At 33.9% G+C, this 24820-nt stretch overlaps 1 protein-coding gene across 1 annotated transcript in view; it reads left to right on the forward strand.

The window, feature by feature from the left end:
* The window catches only part of LOC123542373 (uncharacterized), a 36228-nt gene that overhangs the window by 3904 nt on the left and 7504 nt on the right, over window positions 1-24820 (forward strand). Inside the window, exons 2-9 of the mRNA XM_053531827.1 lie at window positions 8341-8421; window positions 12976-13068; window positions 14089-14294; window positions 16658-16780; window positions 20739-20819; window positions 22458-22532; window positions 22922-23087; window positions 24024-24119. Coding sequence (XP_053387802.1) covers window positions 8341-8421; window positions 12976-13068; window positions 14089-14294; window positions 16658-16780; window positions 20739-20819; window positions 22458-22532; window positions 22922-23087; window positions 24024-24119 — 921 coding nt within the window. The remainder of the gene's footprint in view (window positions 1-8340; window positions 8422-12975; window positions 13069-14088; window positions 14295-16657; window positions 16781-20738; window positions 20820-22457; window positions 22533-22921; window positions 23088-24023; window positions 24120-24820) is intronic.

A 24820-nucleotide genomic window follows, 5' to 3' on the forward strand; every position in this document is an offset into this window, starting at 1 on the left:
AACGAATAACTCTTCGAAACCGAACTTCTAAATATCAACACATATATATACATGTATATTACCCCTGAAATGAAAAAAAAAACTTCTTGGAGGCCGTCTAGTTTTTCAACACTTTCGTTTATCATGATTAGATAATTGATAGAAAAATAAAAATGAAATAATATATGGGTTATTTTTTGAATTAACTAAATAGGAACAGGGGTTTCAAATGCATTAGGGAAACAGGTACGCGTAAATATAGAGCTTTTTCCCCCTGTAGAATTCATTCGATTGACACACTTTCCTAACCCATCCAAACTGGCCTGAAAGGCCGTTCTGTTTAGAGCGGCCCCCTTACATAATTTTAAGGACTAATTCCGGTATTTACATATATACAATTATACATGATATTAAACTTATAAAGAGCATAAATTTAACATAAATAAGCTTTATTCAACTTGCATGTGCAAGTTTGCAAATTTTATACATGCCAAGAAACAAAACCAGAAATCAATCCTTTATATATTGTTATATACATGATGAGTGCGTATGTTTCGGATTTTTTATTATTGTAAATCTCATAAAATACCAAAAATATATAGAAACACAGTCTCTAGCTAATTTCAGTTGCTTTGTAGTCCCGACAATTGTCACATAATCATATCAACGGCGTATCTATGGCCAATTTGCATTCTATAGAAAATTTTCTCTGGAAAAGGCACTACTATTGTTATATATTATGTTTGCTAGCGACATCGTATCAATTTCGTTATTCGTCGAAACCGTTTCCATGGCAACTTTTGGAAAATTAGTAATGTAATATTTTTGGACGTATTTTTTCTCAATTTATGCGTAATCGGAGAGGAGTTTTTTGTTTTCGAAATAAACATACAAAGTAAACATTTCATAAATAGCAACAGTGAAAATTACACGTGACCACATGAAAAGAAACTATAGAGGAAGCGGACTTTCATCTTTGAATTTACAAACTTAAACTACTTAAATTTACATTTACATGACAAAACTAATTAAATTTAAATGCTTAAACTACGTACCAGTAAATTACATTTACATGATTAAACTACTTAAATTTACTTGTTTAATCTTCTGACATTACATAATTAAACTACTTTGGTTTACATACTTAAACTACATTGGTTTACATAGGTAAACTACTTAAATTTACAAGCTTAAACTACTTAAAATAAAACTTAAATGAATGAATCATTACACGAATAGTCTGGGGCATTAACTACTTTTCCACTGTTCGCTGGTTATACCCCGATTGATGTATTTTCTTACAGTTCCCATTTGGCGATAGGCAACAAAGGCCAATGACATACTTTTCTGTATACAGAAGCAGGGACAAAGACCAAAGTGGAATATGCACGTGTTGAAAGAACGCATCATATTCTATCGATGGTATATGTATGACTATGTACTTTACAAATATGTACACGAAAGAATTGTGCAAGATAACACGAAGTTTAAATACGTGTCAAGGCTTCCTGAATAATCGTACCTAAAATTAAATACATAATGATTTTTTTCCTGAACTGATAATAAAATATACGAGAAACTCATTTAAACTGCATTTAAGGGACATTGGTTTAAAAGTAGTAAGTGGAGCTATTATTATGTGGCATTAGCTTGTATATAGGCCCCTATGAATGCAGTGTAACGCAATATCATAGACTGTTGTTCACTGAAATTCAAGGAGTGTTTAAAGAAATTGAGACAATCAGGTGCCCGAATTTACTGGAGAAAACTGGTTTTCGAAGAAGACCTGATGCACAAACGCATCAATTGTTCTTGACCTATATTTAGCGTAATTAAACGTTTCTTTGTCCTAAAACATTCATATCTCATCAAACGTTCTTCTCCACATTTAACGACTAGCAATTTCAGAGAACCTCGTCACGAAAAGCTATATTTGGCAGTTTGTAATTTCCGGCCTATCCCATAATTCCCTGTTGCGAAAAATAAAACTGATTATCAATGGCGTCTCTTTTTCTCGGAATCTGTTCGCATAATTTTATGGCAAATATCTCTCGGAGGGAATAAATTTTGTTTTCATTTCACGTTTTATGTCCCATGTCTGTCTATGATTGCATTGTTACCAAACGTTTATAATAAAAAGTGTATCATATAAACGGTTTATAAAAAAGCAATTTGTTATTAATGTTATTTTTGGAAAGACAGGATTTATGACCTTTCTAAAAGATGCCTTTAAATTTTGATTAACTTCATTCATCCCCTAGCTGACAGGCTGCAGGTATAATACAAATAAATAATACTATGCATATATCTACAACGCGATTACATGTTAAAGTGACAATCGGCAATATCCGTGTGATTACGTATGCTACCGATGTTGCTCATTGCAGACATGGAGCTGGCTTCTGCGCATGTCCGGAAGTGATTATCCATTGGAGCGCACGGCAGAAATTCGCAGATCATTGCATGTCCGCATGCATTAATGTGTATAACTACCATGGTTACAAAATATATACATTAACGATACTTTTTATTCAAATTGCTTGAATCCGGTATATACCGGAGTCTGTAATTTATACAGGCGCTCCAGGTCTGCAGTGACTCACAGTCCGCCTTAACATAGCTATTTCGGCATCCTTCGGTCTTGAAGGTAATCACTTTTTTTCATAACAACCGAATAATTCCGAAATGTCAATCGGAGATTACGTATTCAGACGGAAAATGCCGATTTTCGACTACTACATAAAACGTAATTGTCTTAAGTTTTACGAAAGAAAAAAGAAAACACTCATATTGGTACATGTGCAATTAGTTTCAAATTGAATTCGGAGTATTTAAGTTTGATGCCTTATATAGATGAATAAGAACGTTCGGTGTGTTAATTAAGTAATAATTTATCCCAAACAGTGATTTGGCGTTGAATAAAATTGTTGTTTGGGAGTACAGATGTGAATAAATTATATCATCCTAGTCGACCTTCGCAAAATAGTTGCATGTTTTTTTTTTTGTGGTTTTCGTTTTAAGCGCGCCGCTATAACTTTAGACGCTATGTCGTATTTATTAACTGTGACGTACAAACTGTAATTTAGTTGCATGATAACACACAGTTTCAATCTTCTGTGTTTAGTAGAGGAATAAATCGGGGCGTGTTAGAATTGTACACAAGAGATGCAAACCATGAAAACAGCTCTACCGTAACGTTTACAAAGGAATACTATGGATTTTTTATGCTAGATTTCAAACGGTTAATGATTTCAGTATACCAATAACATAACAGGAACATGTCTATGTTCCCTTGAAATTGCATAAATGTTATATACAAACTGTCTAGACAGTTTGCATCATAAATAATGAAGGTTCCTATGAAAAAGATTATTTGACGTAAAAGATGCTAATTGCAGTGGGATTGGCAACCAACCATAATATTTAAGGCGCATTTGGAGAACTATTAAGATGACTTTTGATGTGGAACCGTAATGCAAGTCGCAATTTCCGCGTAATTGTATATTCTCCTTATGTCATTTCGGCAACCTTCGGCCATAACAGAAACTTCCTTTTTCATACCATCCGGAGAATTCCGAAATCCCGTTCGGAAAAATACGTAATTTCACGGAAATTCGAAGTCATTGGGGTCATAAGCTATTTGATTGTCATCTTTTTTGTGAGTCCTAGCATTGTATTTTTAAAACGCTTCTTTTTTATATCTGATTAATTGAAGTAGTCAAAATTCTAATTATTTTTGTCATACTTAATGATGAAGACTTCAACCATCCGGGTGGGCTTTAAAGAAATTTCCCGCTACAATTGGAAACCAGTTATTGTGATAGATTGCTTGTGGCAAGTAGACGGTACACCTGTTAAGACTAATCATTTTAATTTCAATTGAGTAATATCGTAATAGTTGTGAGGGAGCTATTTTTGTAACAATAAATCAACTGATGAAATTATTAGAAATGTATATCGTACAAATTAAAAATGCATACATTAAATTAAAAATGCGTACATAATGAGCATTGAGGTGTCTTGAGGATTCGGTGTAATAAATGATAGAACATACTGCTCTCAAGGGGCATGTTAATTGATTGCCTTATACTGTACTATGGTCTACTAAATGTAGTCATATCTCTTTAATCAACATGCAAATTTTATAGCTTTTGGCAAACTTCAAAAATCACAGAAAAAAAAAAACTTATTTAAGCCTTTACCGATTTAGTTCTTTAACATTTAATATCTTAAAACTTTCGTGAATTGAAAGATACTTTCACACTTGGTGTAATGAAATGAAGTCAACTATAAGTCCCTTTTAAATGTGTATTGTAAAAGCGGTATATATTGACACCTTGCTTTGCGGAACGACGGATAAAAACGAACAGGGTTGATCTACTCTTTATGCACTTGCAATTCTTTCGTTTTTATCTTCAGAAAAGAACAATCTATAGTATTAGCTATTTTAAGATCATCAATATTTGACCCTATTTCAATTCCTGACATTTGTTCTACCTGTGTATTTTTTTCGTATTTGATGACACGAACGAACAATATGCTATCAGTTTAATTGGCACCGCTTCATTTGATTCTAATCAAACGTCCCACACGCGTCAAGTGCACGATGGATTATTCGTTAGTAATGAAAAACATTCCATCCAAATTAGTGTCAATTGAAAGCTTGCAAGCTTTCAGTTTAACCACGTATCCTTGTTAAGCATGTTATGTCGGAATCACGACCGGTACATTGATCAAAGACCGCCTGTGATAATGTTAGTTAGAATGGTTCCGTTGACATTTACAATACAACCTCAAGGGACTCGAGAAGGTTTTTTTTTTCTCCATTAGTTTACACGGGTTTTTGATGTATTAGAATATTGTCTGCTACGGCTCGTATGTGCGATATTTTCCGCCGAACAATTTTTTAATGAAGGAACAGAAAAATATGTTCAATGCTCCGGCGCCTTTTTTTTATGACTACACGCAAAGTTTATATCATAATATGGAAAAATAGTAATTAATCAATTAAATTGATTTTCTAAATGTAGAAGCTTATATTAAAGTTTTATGATTTAGCATTTATAAAATATATTGACAAAGCTTCTATCCCTGAACGGGTGATATGCACCTTCAGAAAATATGTAGGAGCAAAATTTGACATTCCTCAAATTGACTTCGCAACACCCCACCTACGTACGTATATGTACATTCTGTTTTAAAAGGGGATGATGTCCTTTATATTAAGACACTTTACTGTCTAAATGGTAATAGATATATAGGTGGTTTTTTTTTTTATTAATACTGATATTTTATTATAAACCTATAAATTCTGTCAAAACTACAGCTTGTATTTCAGAAGTAAATACGAACAGGCAGAAAAAAAACCCGTATTGTTCCTTTTGTATTGTATTGTTGCCGGACTACTTTCATTTATTATGCATGACCTGTTCATGACACGGTTCTATAAATAGCGCACGCACAAACTACACTCTGTGCTGTATTAACATTGATAACATTTAAGATTTCGTTAAAATAACAAAACAGGAAACAAATAGTAGGATGTAAATAATAAAAGTAGTAGCTGAATCTGGGATTTTGTATTAGGCTCTCGTGGATTTTTCCAGGACAGGATCACACTTGGCGGCGTGCGCGCCTTGTGTGCATCCGACCTAGCAAAGTCAACCCGAGACGAATACAGTAGCCCAGATCAAGCTACTATTATGATAACTCTATAACAATCAGACAAAATTAAACGGAAAAGAAGAAAGTTGTTTTAGATATATTTTAATTCAATTTTATTCGTAGTACGCGTAAGCAATATTTTGATTAACTCATGAAACACCTCAATGCAGCTATTTCAATTTTTCTTTCACCTTCGATCGAAAAACTGCGCGCATTTATTGACGGCACATTAAAACCTTACAATAAAGTCATCAGTCCTATCCAAATATCATGTTTCCTGGCTTGTTAAAATATTTATATTTCTGGTTAACATTCTTACAGTCAATTTGTTGGGTGTCCAAAGTTGTAGCATGTGTGTTTCCTCTATGTCAGATAGACTTTACCCTTACCCTGCTTAATTTCCGTAATGGACTGGTCCATCATTCATTTGGGCAATAACCATTTATTATTCGAAGGGATGTTTACTGAAAATGTACTGACTGAATAGCGAACAGTGCAGACCATGATCAGACTGCACTGGTCGCAAAGGCAAAATCACTTGCCGCCAGCAGGCTAAAGGTTGAAAAGAAGACACACTCTTCCTTTTGGGATATATGAAAGCTATTTCTTACATAAACATTCAAAGAAATGTATTAGATATAAATATCTTAAAATAATATGAAGATACATTTTTACTCTAAATTCATTGTCAGTTGAATTGTTGCATGAAAAACATAAATAAAATTCTTTCCAAGTGGTACCTGATCTAAATATTTTCAAATAAGCTATCACGAAACAAATTGCCAAAATACAATATGACGACATTTTGGTACAGATACAGGGATTTTTGGTGTTTTGGTGCGTAATTGTATAGCGCATGCGCGGTGCACCTACAAGAAATCAATTGCTTGCCTGTATAGATGAATATGTTGAACAATCTGATAATTCTTTATTTAGACGATAGGTCTTTGATCAAATGATTCGCAGTTCTTTAATGGAAGCCGAATGTTCGTTTAAAGGAGACTGATTTGGGAAAATTTTGTGCGGTTTGCTAATTCTGACAGCCAGACAGAGACAAGATCAACATTAATCGATGTTCCATATTAAGCATATATACCATTGTCTCTCGAGACTGATAATAAAAAAATCCATAAGAAAATCCATTGTCAAAATATTTTCGGATTCGGCCATCAGATAAAAAGAACGTTTCCAGTTCATCTATCGGTAATCAACACGAAGCCGCTGTAGCCGCGGGTATCGCGGAATCTAGACGCGGCGTAATCAAAATAAATTACTCCCACGCACCGTTTTCAAATCTCCTTTTCCGATTGTAAAATGTCATGTTACAGACTTTGATTGATGTTCGATTTGCGACTTACTGGAATCGAATTATAATGTAAGCGGAAGAGAGTCTGGAAATGCTCCTCCAATTCGATTCCAATTCTATTAATCGCGGGTTACTGGACAGGAAACTCGCTTATTAACGACGCCCACATATATATCGTATATGCTGCGCTGGAGACCTTTTTTCTTAATCTCACCACAGCTTAAGATACGTTTGTAATTTTGGCAAGATATTCAAGTTTTTGTGCTGTTTTATTTTATACATTAAGACTACATATACTCTGACGCTATCTTTTTTTTAATAGACTGATAAATCAAATACTAATTTATTTTGTTTAATACCATGGCAAGTATAGATGTAGCGTAGGCCTATATTGCAACAAAAGCATGACAGGAACTATATCTAACACTCTTTAAGCATTACCTGTATCAAAGAGTTAGAAAACGTAGTAGTCTGGGGCTATAAATTAATTACACATTTTATCAGTCATAAATGTCCCCATTTGTTCAACCAAAATTTATTTCAAGGCTTCGTTATATGAAATAAAGACACTAAAATTCTTATCACTTGGGTTCCAAAAGTCTATGAGTATTAAGGTTATAGTACGTTTTTGTTTGTTTTCTGAGTGAATAACCAAATAGTTCAAATAACACCTGCTCCTTAAAATCTCTAAAACATTTGATATTTTCTTGCAGACATATTACAAATGCAGACTTAATATCCTTAAAAAGAGCAGCTCTAGAAAGTCCATGCACAAACAATTACCATACTGTTTGACAGAAAGGTGATTTGCAAAGGAAATCACAAGTGGTGATTTGCCCAAGAGATTGTTATCAATGAGTTATTACTGTCATACGGTGCAATATCTATTTTTGGTATCACACGCGGCTGGCATATACCCAAAGCATACGGTTTTGATAAGACCGTCGCATATTGACTATTTTTGGTATCCCACGCGGCCGGCAAGTACCAAAGTAAAATGCTTTTAATCAGATTTATCAATCAATGAACCTCCTCTGAAAAGCCAGTTTTAGGATGAAGCAAATGTCAGGAAGGTTATAGTTTGCCAAGTCATTCATTCGCTTCCGTAGAATAAAATACAAAATTTATGAATCACATTTTCTTTTCTAACTTGAACGTATTTAATTGAGTGAAGCTAAATGTGCCCACCATAGAATACAACGTAATAAGGGTGTTAGACATTCAAATGACAAAATATATAGAAACGATAAAATATTTCCGATATTTGGATGATGAAACTGTTTGTATATATCTAAAGAGTTTCTGGTTGATATACAACATGTATTTCACTACAGAATACAAAATGAATTTATATTTGCGGTATTACAACAAAAACATTTTATATTTTACAGATGACATAAAAGCCGCTCTCAAAGCACAGTTGAAAGACCAAGAAAAGGCACTAGAATCACTCGCGTCAGTCCCTAACACAGGTAAGGCACTTATTACTTTGTAATACTCGCCTCCTTACTTAACACATTGCATTATACTTTTAACCTTTAGCCTGCTGGCGGCAAGTGATTTTGCCTTTGCGTCATAAGCCTGCACTGTTCGCGATTCAGTCAGTAAATTTTCAGTGAACAGCCCTTCGAATAATAAGTGGTACTGTCCAAATTGAATGATGGAGCAGTCCATTTTATAAATGTAGCAGGGTAAAGGTTAATTGATTCTACTGTGTATATAGTTTGTACCAACATACAATCACGTGTCACTCGCACATACTGGCATTTACAGCGTATCAATATTACTCTGGACAATGACGTGAGTTACACGCTTCTAAATGTAATACTAGATCAATGACATTTGAAATGACACAGCTATCACCAATTTACTTACGTCAGTAAACGCAAACAAGTATATGTTGACATTTTGTTCGCAGCAGGACGTTGGGTAACTATCATGTTTGGCTGGAGGTTCTTATACTTGTAACGAGAGACCGAATTGGCTTTACAGGAACAATAGGCCGATAAAGTAGTATGTAGGCGTTATTTATTGTGCTTTCCTAACCTTTAGCCAGCTGGAGGCAAGTGATTTTGCCTTTGCGACCTGTGCAGACCAGGATCAGCCTGCACGTGCTCATCATGGCCTGCACCGTTCGCTATTTAGTCAGTAAATTTTCAGTGAACACCCCTTTGAGTAATAAATGATATTGCCCGAACTGAATGATGGACAAGTCCATTTTAGAAATTTTGCAGGGTTAAGGTTAAATGGAGTCTGGATCTTTTCTGAATAACAATACACAGATTTAGACTTGCGTTTTTGGAACCTGGCATTAGTTGTTTCATATTTATCCTTGTTTGTTGTTTTATTATTTCTCTTTTGTGGAAAAACTACGAATAACGTCTTTTATTTTATGCTCTTCAGTGAAATACTGAAATTAATCAATGAAATAAAATTGATATTTTCACTGTTTCAAACAGTGAAAATATCATTTTTATTTTTCACTGGTACGGAACTACACATGAATGCGAAATAATATGAATTATAAATGATAGAATATTCTTTGCAAAATATTCTTCTGTAAAGGTATAAATGTATAAAAATAATAACAGGATCATATATCCACATTCTAATATAAATAAATGTAAAAGAAATCAGGAAACATAATAGAACTATTTACATTTTTTCTACAAAATTATCTGACGTCACGATATTATGACGCCATGATGCGATGTACGTGACGTTGCGCGGACAAAATGGATATAATTTGGTTAAAACCATTAAATATGCATAAAATAAATAAAACGTTTGTTTGTTTCAGTGTAAGATAGAAATACGTTTCACTCGTGAACACCATAATTTACACTCGTGAAAATATTGCATTATAGTGTTCACTCGGTGAAGTATATTTCGATCTTACACTAAAACAAACAAATATCCTCTATAAGACTGAAATATAACTTGTACTGAAACTACAGTTCCGTGGTTTATGTCGCTGGCGTCAAATCACTTGCCTCTTACTGATGTGGGTTCGAGCCTCATTGTGGGTGTAGAATCCTTCGTGTGTGGAACCCATCCAAGTGTGGCTTACGGGAGGTCGATAGTTCTACTCTAATCAGGAGCCAGCCCGTGATGGAATAATGCCAGGAGGGCCACCTAGGGTCTTACTTCAACATGAAAAGCTGGAGTGTCGCCAATTGACCGGCGTGACTAAGCAAAGAAAAAAAACTAAAAAAAAAAAAAACCAGCACGACATCGGTTCCATTGAACGTATATAATTCGGCAAATTAGAAGTATATATTTGAACTTGTTATATGGTTGTTTATTAAAATATATAAATTATGGTTGTTTCAAAGTGAATACACAGCTACGGAACTGTAATTAGAGTAAGGATTTTATACAAAGAATACATAAGGAATTGGTAAAATATGTACTTAAATAAAAGCAAAAATGTAAATCAACTTTGGATAAAAACGAAATAAACGTACTAAAATAGAAAAATACAAAAAAGTGAAATACGGTCAAGAAAAAATATTTCAACATTTTTCCATCAATAAGTTTTATTGTTGACAGGAAAAAACATTGGATATTAATGAAATAAGATTATTTTCTGTACGTTCATAATTTCTTAATTTCAGTATTTTTTTTAATTTTCTTTTATCATCTTAAAAATTTACCAGTTTTTTTTTTGTCATGCATAACTTAGTTTCTGCCGAGTCAATATCTTAAAATAATATACTATAGTTTTACAAATAACTGACCATCGATTGGGGCAGATCAAAGGTTTAAATTTTCATTCTTAGCTATTCGTTAAAATACTGAACCTTGCGTTTATCCGGCGATAGAATATTTGTTTTTTTACACTAAAACTAACAAATGATTCCTTTCCATCTCGCCAACATAGAAGCAATGTTTAGGTGTTTATTTGTTGAGCTGCTATTGGTGTTGTATTTCTAATCAAGCCAGTTCTGTAGCGAAACATTTGATAACAATTAAGGCACAAAAATATCTTTGTGAAGTCATTTAGAATTTATAGAGCGGTGTTTCTCTTTGATTAAACCCGCATGGATTTATCTTTCAAAAGATACTGTAATCCTAAAGAGTAATGCTACACCAATATATAGAGTTTCTTTCTATTAGTAAATTAGCAATTATCTGAGTCTATCGACTTTCCGTTTGGTAAAACCCGCATGAACATTATCTTTTCTTTACTACAGTCACAAAAGTGTAACGCTACACCAACATATAAAGTTTCTTCCTATATTAACAAATGATTAAATATTAACTTCCCCGTGGGTGTAATTATACATTTTATAATATTACACGAAATCCTAGCTTGACGGTGTCGCACTACTTTTCTCCAGGGCACATTTGGGGAGTAGTTTGACCTTGTGCAGCCATATTTATTACGGCTAAAGGTCTTGTGTGAACATTACTACACACAGAAAAAAAAACTTCTTAATTAGCCGACTGGTAGTAAATTGGAAAAGGTGTATACCTATTTGTTTCTTTTTATTTACGAAGTTCATTTTATTGTTAAGGTGAATAACAAATTCTAGACCCCCACCCTCCCCTGCCCCCGACCCCCACCACACACAATGAAAAACGAACTAAAAAAAAAAACAAAAACAAAAAAAAACAACACTTTCAGTTTGTTATGCATTACTGACAAATTAACTTTATTCCTTTTTTGGCGCTATAAACACAAGAGAAGCATGCATTTGTGTTCAGACCATCTTGTGCGATATCTCTCATATGAGTAATGCTTAACAGCAGCATTTATATACAAACCCCTAATATAATAGAGCCGCGCCATGAGAAAACCAACATTGTTGGTTTGCGACCAGCATGGATCCAGACCAGCCTGCGCATCCGCGCAGTCTGGTCAGGATCCATGCTGTTCGCTATCAGTTTCTCTAATTGCAATACGATTTGAAAGCGAACAGCATGGATCCTGACCAGACTGCGCGGATGCGCAGGCTGGTCTGGATCCATGCTGGTCGCAAACCCACTATGTTGGTTTTCTCATGGCGCGGCTCATTATACATGTTATGTTTTAACCTTTAGCCTGCTGTTGGCAAGTGTTTTTTTTACCTTTGTGACCAGTACATTAGACATGGTCAGCACAGTTCGCTATTCTGACAGTAAATTTTCAGTGAACACCCCGTCAAATAACATATGGTACTGCCCAAATTGAATGACAGACCAGTCCATTTTGAATTTAGCTGGTGAAAGGTTAAACAGAGGTATTTGTTTACGGAAACAATATTTCATGTGCCTGTGCATATTTACTGAATTTACATCAATGTTCTGCGAAAATAAAGTTCCAAACAACTCACAAAATAATTGTCAAAGACTGAACTTATACTGGGGAGAAATGAGAAGGAAGTAAAGTTAGATAATTATTAAAACACAGTACCAGAAACGGAATTTTAAATGACACTTATTTGTGATAGCCACAGGCAACGATAAACCGGACACGGACTGTTTGATTAAATCAATGAGACTTTAGCTTCTAGAGTGAAATCCTTATCTGTTACCATGGCAATATTTCCGTAAAACGATAATGGTCAGAAATAACTACTTCATATAATCATTGGGTCGGAATTTCTCTCGGCTCATGACGTCACCATTTTGTCAATTGGTTTCCAAATATGATTTAAAAGGAGACGGGATTGTCGTCATTGCTTGCAAAAATAGAATGCAATTGATAACGTATATTTGTACTGATTTCCCGATGTCATGTATCTGCTATCAATAGAAATTGTTCAAAGTAGTGCTGCTAATAGGCCCCCTGTCCTTGCTTGGAATATTGGCCAACAATTCACATATGGGGATCGTACTAATATATTTATTATATATCCCGGTGTCATGTGACTGTCGTCGATAGGGAATTGAACAAAGAAGCGGTGCTAAAAGGGCGCCTGTCCTTGCCTGGAGACCCTGGAACATTGGCCAGAGATTTATATATGGAGATCCTAATTATATATTTTAAATGCATCTAAAACGAAATTTTCAATATGAACATGAGAACTATTCTTTTGCAGGCTCAAATGGTATTCAATATTCAAAGACTAAGTCATTCTCCTATTCAAATGTTAATGGTGCTGAAAGCAAACACGAAAAAGCCGAGGAAAAAGGTATATATAACGCTTTCTAATATCGTATTGTAATGCTTGATAATCGCTATAACGAATATAACAACAAATTTTGAATTTAAAGACAATAACCTGTTTCTTAGGGTCGGATATCTAATATACTATTAACCAATGACATCACTTTTAGTCAGGAACTTTCATAATTTTGCCACACAATGTCGGACTAGAAGTCTAGAACAAACATGGTGTTATTGCATTGTGACTCAGTGTATGGAATTTAAAGTATCCATCTTGAGGGACAAACCCCAAACCCCACAGCCACTGTAAACTGAAAACGTCTTTCTTTATTCAATTCTGTCTGAAAAGATTATTGTATCTCTTGACTTACCCTTAGGGTAAAGATAATTTAGAAGAGAGACTTTCATACTTTAGTAAGGACCACTTTCATTACGGAAAAAGTTATGAAAATTATAAATCAGTTTTTACTAAAAAAATCTGGTTGAAGCTTACTTTGAAACAAATGGAAAAAAAATGAATTTTGATTCTTATTTGTCATGATTTAGTGCAACTGAATGAGAGTCTGTTTTTCTTACAAATTATGTGGACGAGTTGTTATACATGCGACATCTTATATCTTGACATTTAGAAAATTGCAGTATCTTTTTTTTTTTCGGGGAAAGAAAATCAAAGAGTTAGCTTTCAAGTGTTTTTTTTTTTGTAGCAAGCAATTATAATAAAAAGTTTTATGTATTCATTTAAATTCTGATAAATCAAGTCAAAGAATATATGTTTTCGAGACAAATAACACTTTGTTATTTCATCTACTGTTTACCATGAATGAACCTGTTATTCAACAAATACCTAAACCAGCTATTAAGATAAGTACATAGAGTGAATAAGCATGAGCGTGGTAGACATGGATTGATTTTAAGGATTGCCATATTCGCTGATTATTGAGTAACCCAAAGGAAACATAGTTTACTGTTGTATAAGCAATAAAGAATAATGTTGTATAAGCGATAAAGAAATATCTGCTGTTACAAATTCAACATATTCTTACAGTGTCAGAGCCGGAGACTGAAAAGTTATTGTCTGATATCCAAGAAGAATTAAATGAGGAACGACCTTCACCCGATGTCAAGCCGCTTACGTCATACAAAGCATCTCTTGATGTACCGTCTGAGGGAATACATAAAGAAATCTCAAACAATGGCGAAAATCAGCCAGAACTTTTTGACGACATCAGTGAACAACCAGGATCTGAAGAGGTAGGAATGTTTGAAATTAGCAAGTAAACTGATATTGATTTTGACCTAGATAAAAACATTAATCAACATAAGTTTTCTCATAAAATTCATGCCCAAACAAGACATGATATATAATGTCACAAACAGATCTAAAGACCCGCCCGCTTAGCTCAGTAGGTAAGAGCGTTGGTCTACGGATCGCGGGGTCGTGAGTTAGATCCTCGAGCGGGGCGTATGTTCTCCGTGACTATTTGATAAACGACATTGTGTCTGAAATCATTAGTCCTCCACCTCTGATTCATGTGGGGAAGTTGGCAGTTACTTACGGAGAACAGGTTTGTACTGGTATAGAATCCAGGTAAACTGCCCGCCGTTACATGACTGAAATACTGTTTAAAAGCGGCGTTAAACCCAAAACAAACAAACAAACAAAGACTTGCCAGTTGACATTGAAATAAAAACAGAAAGAAAAAAAAACTTTATAAAACAAAAACACGAACATTCATGGAAACCTGAAAAAATAACAGTAACAAATAATCCTAAAAGACTTGTCAAAGAACACACAGGAAAGCTGTATAGAAGACATGTCAAAGCCATGCGAATAATCCTTTATCAAAGCTATTTATCCCTGTCAAACGAGAATTAGAAACGGAAATGATGTTATCACGAATGTAGAGCTACCTTTTATGATCCTGACATATTCATTAATATTTCGTTACAATGAACTTTCCGTGAACCATTCACCCAAAGGAGACTTGGTGTGTTCTGTAATTGATTCTCATACAGAAGAGAAGCTGAATATGTTTGTTTCCAGCTGCATTGTTTTTTGTCATTGGCACACACCCCGAGACAGCTCTTTGATTTGTATTTATCCCTATTTTCCCCCTTTTGTTAACGTAGCGAATACTCGCTCTTCAAAATGATCGTTTATACGGTAAAATTAGAAAGTAATGTTTTTTAGTGAATGGAATTTTGCCACGGATTGATAAAAGTCTGTGCTCTACTGAAAACGTTTTTTCTTTATCCTATTTAGTCTTCTTTGTTTATATGACTATTGTTTTATTTTCGTATTTGTGGCTTTGCTTACATATTAAGTTTACATACGTCTCTGCATTAACCGGTACGGTGTCGAGTTGCATTTGGGTAAGGACGCTACATTTTAGAAATAAATTGCATTATGGAACATTAAGATTCCTGAACCTTTACCCTGTTAATTTTAGAAATTGTGCTTAAAACACAGATGTGCAGGCTGATGTTGGTCTGCAGTGGTCGCAAAGGCAGAATCACTTGCCGTCAGCAGGCTAAGTGTTAAACAAAATTATTATTTAGTTTGAGAATCATCCTTATAGGGTATCGTTTCATGCATTTTCATTTCTAACCCATCTGATTCAAACTTTATTTCTCATATTATATTCATTATATTCATAAATTGTGGTTACAAAACTATTACACTAATTATATTGCAACATAAACAATTCTGATAATACTATTACATGCTATTATATTAAGTCCTATGTACACAAACACGACCAGCTCATAATACTTTAAGGCCTCTTTGCATACAAATGCTATTTATGTGTTTCTATCGTGACTGGAAATAAGGCGTTGATATTCCAGACAATATTTCATAGCAAGGAGTGTTTCTTTTACCAAACCTTTCTTGTTTTATCATGATAAATGGCTTTGTGCAAGAATTTATGTTACAAAATTTCTCAATTTAGTTTCTTTTTGACGTCATGTTTTCTGCCAAGTTAAGGACTGTCTTAATTTTTCAGGGAAAAGATAGACACATTATATAATCAGTTAAGAGTAATTAATGATCCGCCTAGAAAAAACTCGTAAAAAGAAGATATGAGACTAGTACATCTCGTAGATAAAATTTGTAAGAAGATAGTATATTATACTTAATTACATATAATAAAATGATAGGCACAGTAAATTTGTCATTCAAAATCATCGCGAAAGTAATTGCCACATATCCCCATTACGTTGAATATAATTATAACTTATATGAGTATAGAATAGTTCATCTCGTAGATAAAATTTGCAAGAAAAGAGTGTATTAAACTTAATTACATATAATGAAATGATATGCACAGACTCGTTACTTCGGAAGTAATTGCCACATATCTCCATTACGTTGAACATAATTACAACTTTTATGAGCATAGAATGTAAAAGTCGAAACTTTTTATGGAGTCTCAATTTGAGAGAGTTGTTAACATGATACATATCTCTTTTATTTCCTATTAAACATACACATTTGAGGAGAATTCGGTAACTTCAAAGGGACATTTTATATTTCATATCATACTTTTACAATTTTAGGAATTTGCAAACATGAAGCAATCGCTTTTATTTCATGTTAGGCATTTACATTTCAGGGATTAGCAAACATGAAACAAACACTTGAATTTACACCAAGAGTTGTTGCTGAGTACTTGTATAAAACTGGCGAATCCCAGGAATTCCAGAGCTTGCTTAATGACCTCGTAGAGTCATCTGAGGTAATAACATTTTATTATTACATACTCTTTTGGTAACTCCTTTAAGTTTCAATGGAACCTAAAAAGTCAATTTTTTGTCCATATTGATGTTCAAATTTCATATCGGATGTGTGACGCCCTTTCTGTGTCAGCGTCAGTGTAGTCCTGCACGTTTGGATAGAAAGTTTTTCTACAATATAGAATTTGATTAAACACTGATTTTTCAAAACTTCAGAATATACCTTAAAAATTCAGCAAATAAAAAGGATAGGATCGTGTGCTTGATTTTTTGCTACACTGGTTTGAAAAGTATGGACCTCACGCAATATTTCATAATGGGAGTCTGTGGGAAAATCATAACTTTCATAACATTTTCGCGAATAGAATTTTTTCTACAATGTAGATTCTAATGAAACTTCTCACAGTTGTAATAAAATGGCTATAATTGGTGAGAAATTTTTAGTCGTGTGCTTATTTTGAGATGTCTGACCAAATTCAAGTGAACGAACATTCAGCTAATTAAGACATATTTTGAATTTAACTTTCATAGTGTTAATATCAATATTGACTTTAGAAATGTACAACATCATTGATAATTCTATCCAGGTTTTCGATTAAATTAAATATTTTCATTTCCGTACCAATAGCTTTATTCTACGTTTTCCCGATAAATGACGTTTAAGCCATCACTTCCGTATATATAGTGCAGAACTACCTTAATTTTCATATATAAAATTAGTGAAAATCGCATGCAGTAAGTTTATCGGCATTTCTTCGCTACAGACTTATGTTATTTCCAGATGCATATTAAAATCCTCAAATAGTAACCAGATCAAGAATGTGTATAGAAATACGATTTCTATACATTTGTCAAATTCATTTTATGATTTCAACTATTATTTTCTGAAAAAAAAAAGAATTGTCTCATAAGACGTATTCTATTCTTTGAATGGTTAAATTATCCACGGAATAGTTGTATCATATTCATTTAGCAAGACAACAAAATACATGTATGCGTGAAGCGGTATCTGTCTGACATTGCATGAGGTTATATTTCCACGGAATGATACATATTTCATTTTATCTTTTCTTATCAAATTACAATATGCTTGTGTCTATCAATCAAAATGTTAAAGGTAATCAGAAAGTCATTAATATATGAACATTGCGAATATGTTTTAAAAACGTAAAATTCCAGTATGTATTAGTATTAGCAGACTCTGCATCATGTTCAAACAGTAAAATCTTGTCCAATTATGCTATATATATGATACAACTTAAATTTTAAAAAGAACTTTACTTCGTGACAATTGATTACCACGAGTCAATATGCATTCATTAATTTATTAATAAAGCTACTGTTGAAGTAAATTCAGAGATAAAAAGTTTAAGTAAAAGACATTTATGTCTATAAATTTGCCTTCGTAAATATTCAAGTCTAGCTTGAAATCATAATTAAAAAGTGATATAAGTGTTAGCTCGCTAGTTCACCTAGCATTATCAACCTTCCTTAAGAAGCTTAATTATTAACTCTGCTTGAGAACGCCGTGAATAGCTTTTATTATTGCTTGGTCCAACCAGTATTTTTCGTTCTGTATGGTGTTGTAATTATTAACGTTTTGTCATGACACAGTTACAGAATTGCTCTCGTGTCTAACTTCCCTTATTAGTCTGAATTCGCCATTATGTAAGTTAAGAAATTGTATGATAAGCAATCTGAATGAAATAAGTATATTCTTGATTGTGTTTATAGAAGTTTAATAATCTGTTTCCATAATACTTTTAACCGTTCAAACGGATAATCCCAGGAATTTCAGTGCATTTAAAACGCGTAATCCATCGTAATGGATTAACAAATCTATAAGAAATCTTATGGAACTACCGGTATTTTCGCTTATATAAGACGATTATTAGAAGTCATATTCATTCAAATAGGGAGCATCTTATCAGCATGTTTACAAGCAATTAAAAGATAAAGAAACCCATATTGCATGCCGCTTCGGGATGCGTTTATAAGCGAAAATTTACAGGAAAGCGAACCAGCAGAATAATTAGACTCGTTTGGAATGAATCTTCATTTAAGGTAATTGCAACACCACCGGAATTACATTATAGACCGTGCCATGGGAAAACCACATATGGTTTGGACCAGCATGATCCAGACCAGCTGCGATCGCGCATCTGTAGATCCATCTGTTCGCTAACGTTTCTCTAATGAAATGTTTAAAAGCACAAGCATGGATTCCTGACAACTGCGCGATGCGCAGCTGTCTGGATCCATGCTGGTCGAAAACCCACTATGTTGGTTTTCTCATGGCGCGGCTCATGTCAAAACTGAATTCCATGATCCAAAAGGACGTTTTTGGAGACATTTCACAGCGGCTACACGGCATTAACGACTGGTGATGTGATAGATGAAAACTTTTAAAGCTGGGCACTTCTTAAGGATATTACTAATATACCTTTAATATTTATGGCACTGGAATGAACTCTTTTATCGTTGTCGTCACAGCCTGGTAACTTGTTGAATTATCTCTGGAATTAAAAGGTGACCGACCTGTTCTAATTTATTATACTGTCAATAGAAAAGATATAAAATCAGTTATTTTTAGAAAATATTACTGTTTCAGAGCTTGGAAAAGGTTTTATCATGATAACATTTCCTTAACATCGTCTTTTAAATGTCATACGTTCTTGTAAGGATATGAATCCGTGACAGCTATTGTCTAGCAACTACGCTTTTTCTTAATATAGAAAGTTTGATCATTTAGTCAGATACATCATATTTTCCATGACTCGAGACTTCAATACACTACGTACAACAATGATCAGCTTGTTATCTATTATGGTAATTATAAAAATCGTTGACGTCATAGGGAAATCGTTTGCATTAGAGATTCAACAGGTCGTGCACTATGTAACGTGATATTAGATTTCTGTGTTAGGCCAATGGTTAAAAAGCGTTGAAAATATCAATATCGTTGCCTCTAATAGTTATTTAATAGGTAAATTGCTAATGAATGATATTTCGTTCATTTTTCCTATTGATTAACCTTTAGCTCTGGCGCATGGATTTGCCTTGCGACAGTGCAGACTGGATCGCTCACTCCGTGCAACTGATGAGCCTGTCTTACTCTTACTCTTAAATTTCAGTACATCCTCAAATAGATGGTATGTCAATTGAATGATAGACCATCTGTTTTAGAATTAGCAGTCAATTAAAATGAATAGTCATATGTAATTTATGCTTAATATGAAAAACCTCACATCCTCCAAGCATTAATCAGCAGGGGAGGGCGTAAAATACAAAGTGCCCACAACGCAGCGGAGGGCTTCTTCAACTAATAGTTTACAAAGAAGGTTAACCTATCGTAGGCAAGTAATACACAGAGACCTTAAACTATTTACCATGGGGCCACATGTGAAAATACATCCGTAAAGCCGTGCTAGATGGGGAGCTGGATGAGGCTGAAGTAGCCTGTCACAACCTGTCATGAAAAGACTCAATCAAACCAAACATGTTATAATATTTTTTGGTTGCATTAAATTCTTCTAGATAATCTACGATACATATAGGTAAGGGAAGGATATTCTGAACTATACTGAAGGCATTTTAGTAGAGAGCTCTACGTTACCAGATTGTATGTCTTTTAAAATGATATTTTAGTTTGTGTTTTGAACACGGTGGGGAAAAGAGTGGGGTTAGGTGCACCATTAACAGATTTAAGCTCCCCAATTGTGGTTTTGCCACTGACCGTTCCAAGGCGGTGCCTCACTGTGTTTCTTTATTTGTTCATTTTGTCCTTGAGTGTTTACTTGTTGTGTGTGTGTTGGTCGTGTGCGCGCCCGCGCGCTGGGTTTACGTTTGAGGATACTGCGTTTTTAGGACTTGGCTTTCCCTGTTGGATAGTCATCCTCGTTTTTACCTCCTTGAATAGTTGTAACGTAGTGTAATACGTGGATACTTTGTCTCTTTCAGATCACATCTGAAGAAGCTGAGCAGTATGAAAAGGCAGTTATGGATGAACTTTATAAAATTGAACAAGAACAGAACAACAACGTAAGATTAATAACATTCTGATACCTATAATTTTGTTATGTACTGTAAACGCACATATTTTCGCGGGGTCAAAATTTCACGAATTTTAAATTTTGAGTATATTCGCGAAGTTTAATATTCGCGAAATTGTAAAAATTGTATCCTGCTTGAATTAGAATTTTACTGATGGTGAATATTTACGCGAGGATTCATTTTCGCGAGATGTAGGGCCTCGCGAATACAGCGAAAATTAAACCCTCGCGAAAATTTCTGCTTTTACAGTATTCAAACACCGAATGAATTCTCACCGAGTTTCACTTTTCAAATGCTTTGGACTATTTTCAACAGATTCAAAAGAGATTCAAAGTAGTACATAACAATTTGCCGTTTGGAGTAATCTATTATTTTGTCCTTTATCGGAAGGATCTCGTATTTAAAACTCATATCTAGTTGATGTTGAAGTGCAACAATAAGATACATCAGAAAATTTTAAGTAAGATTTCCAAATGGAATTGAGAACATTAAATTTCCATTAAGTTTCATGTAATTTGTTTTTCATTCAATTATTTTCATTTTTCAATGAAAACAAACTCATTATTCAAAAGTGGTTTTCGTGGTTCTTTCAATATCATAAAAATGGTATATTATGGCCATTTTAAATACAGACGTAGAGAAAAAAGCCAGATGACATATACTATGTGTTTTATCAAATACAGTGGTTTCAAAATCATCGGTACACGTTGCGGATTCACGTTTGGTTACTGTACACATATGCTGCATCAAGACAAAATCGTCGGTACACGTTGCTGATTCACGTTTTGTTATTGTACACATAATCATGCTACACAGGCAAAAGCATCGGTACACGTGCGATTCACGTTGTTATTGTACACATATTATGCACATCAAGGCAAAGCATCGTAGACGTTGCGGATTCACGTTTAAATTTGTTATTGTACACATATGCTACATCAAGGCAAAATCGTCGGTACACGTTGCGGATTCACGTTTTGTTATTATACACATATGCTGCATCAAGGCAAAATCGTCGGTACACGTTGCGGATTCACGTTTTGTTATTGTACACATATGCTGCATCAAGGCAAAATCGTCGAAACACGTTGCGGATTCACGTTTTGTTATTGTACACATAATTATGCTACATCAAGGCAAAAGCATCGGTACACGTTGCGGATTCACGTTTAAATTTGTTATTGTACACATATGCTACATCAAGGCAAAATCGTCGGTACACGTTGCGGATTCACGTTTTGTTATTGTACACATATGCTGCATCAAGGTAAAATCGTCGGTACACGTTGCGGATTCACGTTTTGTTATTGTACACATAATTATGCTACATCAAGGCAAAGTCATCGGTACACGTTGCGGATTCACGTTTTGTTATTGTACACATATGCTACATCAAGGCAAAATCGTCGAAACACGTTGCGGATTCACGTTTTGTTATTGTACACATATGCTACATCAAGGCAAAAGCATCGGTACACGTTACGGATTCAATTTTTGTTATTGAACACATATGCCACATAAAGGCACGCGAATTTGAGTTAATACATTTCACAGCAGCAATCGAGGAAGTGAACAATTTAAATTATGCTGATTGCAGTGACATAAATCATTTAATTATTTTTCTAGGAGTTAGAAGAATTATACCAGCCTGGTTACGCAGATGTCGCAAGACCAATCTTCCCCATGTACGGATCTATGCAGGTCAGTATTTTTTTATATATATTTCGGTAACTATATATAGAATAAAACTGAAAAAAAGTAAATGATTTTAAGACAATAGAATAATGCTTCAAATATAGTTTTCATAGTGTTTTTATTCGGTGCATACCACTGTATACCTACGGAGCCGACGACATAAATACAATCACATCAGACTTACAAAATGATTGACACCTACACAGTTTAAAGTAAAGAAACCCATGGAATGTATGTCATTTGATACAGCAAAAGATACGGTTCTGATCAAAATGTTACAAGATCGCAACAAATATATAACCAATTATTCGTTTTGATGTGCTTACATACTAGTATCAATGTTAAATTACAACTATATAAATTATGTTTAATACTGTTTGAAATTCCATCTGCAGGGACCACGTGATGTATACCCATTATACGGCTATGGTCAGAATACAGGCAAGACGTCCCAGGATAACATGGATGATTATATCAACTACATGTTGAACAAACCAGTCACCCTTGACGAAATGATTAACACAGTTATTGACACCTGGCTTACTAACGCTATTGTTAATGGTATTTTATTAACATAATTAGAACTTTATAACACACACATGTCATTGTTAATGACTTAATAATAAAAAACTAAATGTTGAACAAACCATTCCTTCTTGACGAAAGTATTAACACTGTAATTGGCTCTCGGCTTACTAACGTTACTGTTAATGGTATTTTATTAACCTAAATACAACTTTATAACACACACATATCATTGTTAATGACTTAATAAACTAAATGTTGAACAAACCGTTTCTTCTTGACGAAAGTATTAACACTGTAAGCACTCGGCTTACTTACGCAACTGTTAATGGTATTTAATTAACATAATTAGAACTTTATAACACACACATATCATTGTTAATGACTTAATAAACTAAATGTTGAACAAACCTTTCCTTCTTGACGAAAGTATTAACACTGTAACTGGCACTCGGCTTACAAACGATACTGTTCATGGTATTTTTTAACATAAATAAAACTTTATAACACACACATGTCACTGTTAATGACATATCATGAACTAAATGTTTAACAAACCATTTCTTGTTGATGAAAGTATTAACGCAGTAACTGGCACCCGGCTTACTAAGTTAGCAGTGAAAGAATAGAGGTTGTAATAATGTATCAAAAATAAAATAATGTGCTACGTTGTTCGCTTTTAAATATGTATGACACAATTATCATAATTATATCACTGTATATTTGTTACTTTATACCAAAAGTGTTAATTCCTGAAATGAGATAGATAGATGATAAAGTGTTAATTGCTGAAATGAGAACAAGTTTACTAAATGCAAATATTCGTTAACCTTGTCATTCCATGTATCTATAAATTCACTTCTGATCGGATTTATTTTGACATTTGTCGAGTAATATTGACTGTTCTTCGTGGAAACGGTATGTCTAAGATAAATATTTATTTGGTGACACGTTTTTCTGTTCTTTCTTCAGGTGATCCAGAAGCAGAAGAAATTTTAAGCAACATTGTTGATTATGTATCACGTGACAATGATCCAAATGACGAAGAGCAAGTTAAAGCTATTTTAGGTAGCCATTATTTCATTGTATACATGCTTATGTTTGAAAATCATTTGATACGATAATGTCTATATGTATCTGACACCATGATTCCGTTCGTATTAATTCTGTACGAATACTCTGTTCCAAGAAGTTTGGAAAAAATAGATAAAACCATTAAATATAAAACAAATCTAAAGAACTTGCAAAATAAATGGACGCTAGAGGGCGTGGTCGGTAGCTTGCATTTCCACTAGCGTCCATGAACAGGCTCAGTCAAACCCGAGCCTGCAACATATGCGTTCACGTCGTGTTGGGCGACTTGTGGTTTTCTACTTTTTAAATTTTATCTTTACTCTTTCTTTAATGCATATTAATTTACGGTCCTTTTAGCTTTCACAAATATCGAATGAAATAGTTCCTTTCTCCTTTGAGACAATTAGTACTAGATAGGCTAGACAATCATGCGATATTTAGTGTAAATCAATGCGTTTATTTTAGAAATAGATTTAGCGAAATCCCTGTGACATTTTACAGCTGTAACTTCCAATCGCACTAATAGGTTTGACATTTTCGAAATGGTATTCGTTTCAGAGAAATACCATCATGATGATTTTACGTAAAAATGAATTGATTGATAAAGCCGGAGCTTATCATTCAGGGAAATGATAATGTTTTACAGTTAGATAGTTAGATAAATTATCATATAGATATAAAGCATATTTGTTTGT

Source organism: Mercenaria mercenaria, chromosome 19 (assembly GCF_021730395.1).
Source record: "Mercenaria mercenaria strain notata chromosome 19, MADL_Memer_1, whole genome shotgun sequence".
Taxonomy (NCBI): domain Eukaryota; kingdom Metazoa; phylum Mollusca; class Bivalvia; order Venerida; family Veneridae; genus Mercenaria; species Mercenaria mercenaria.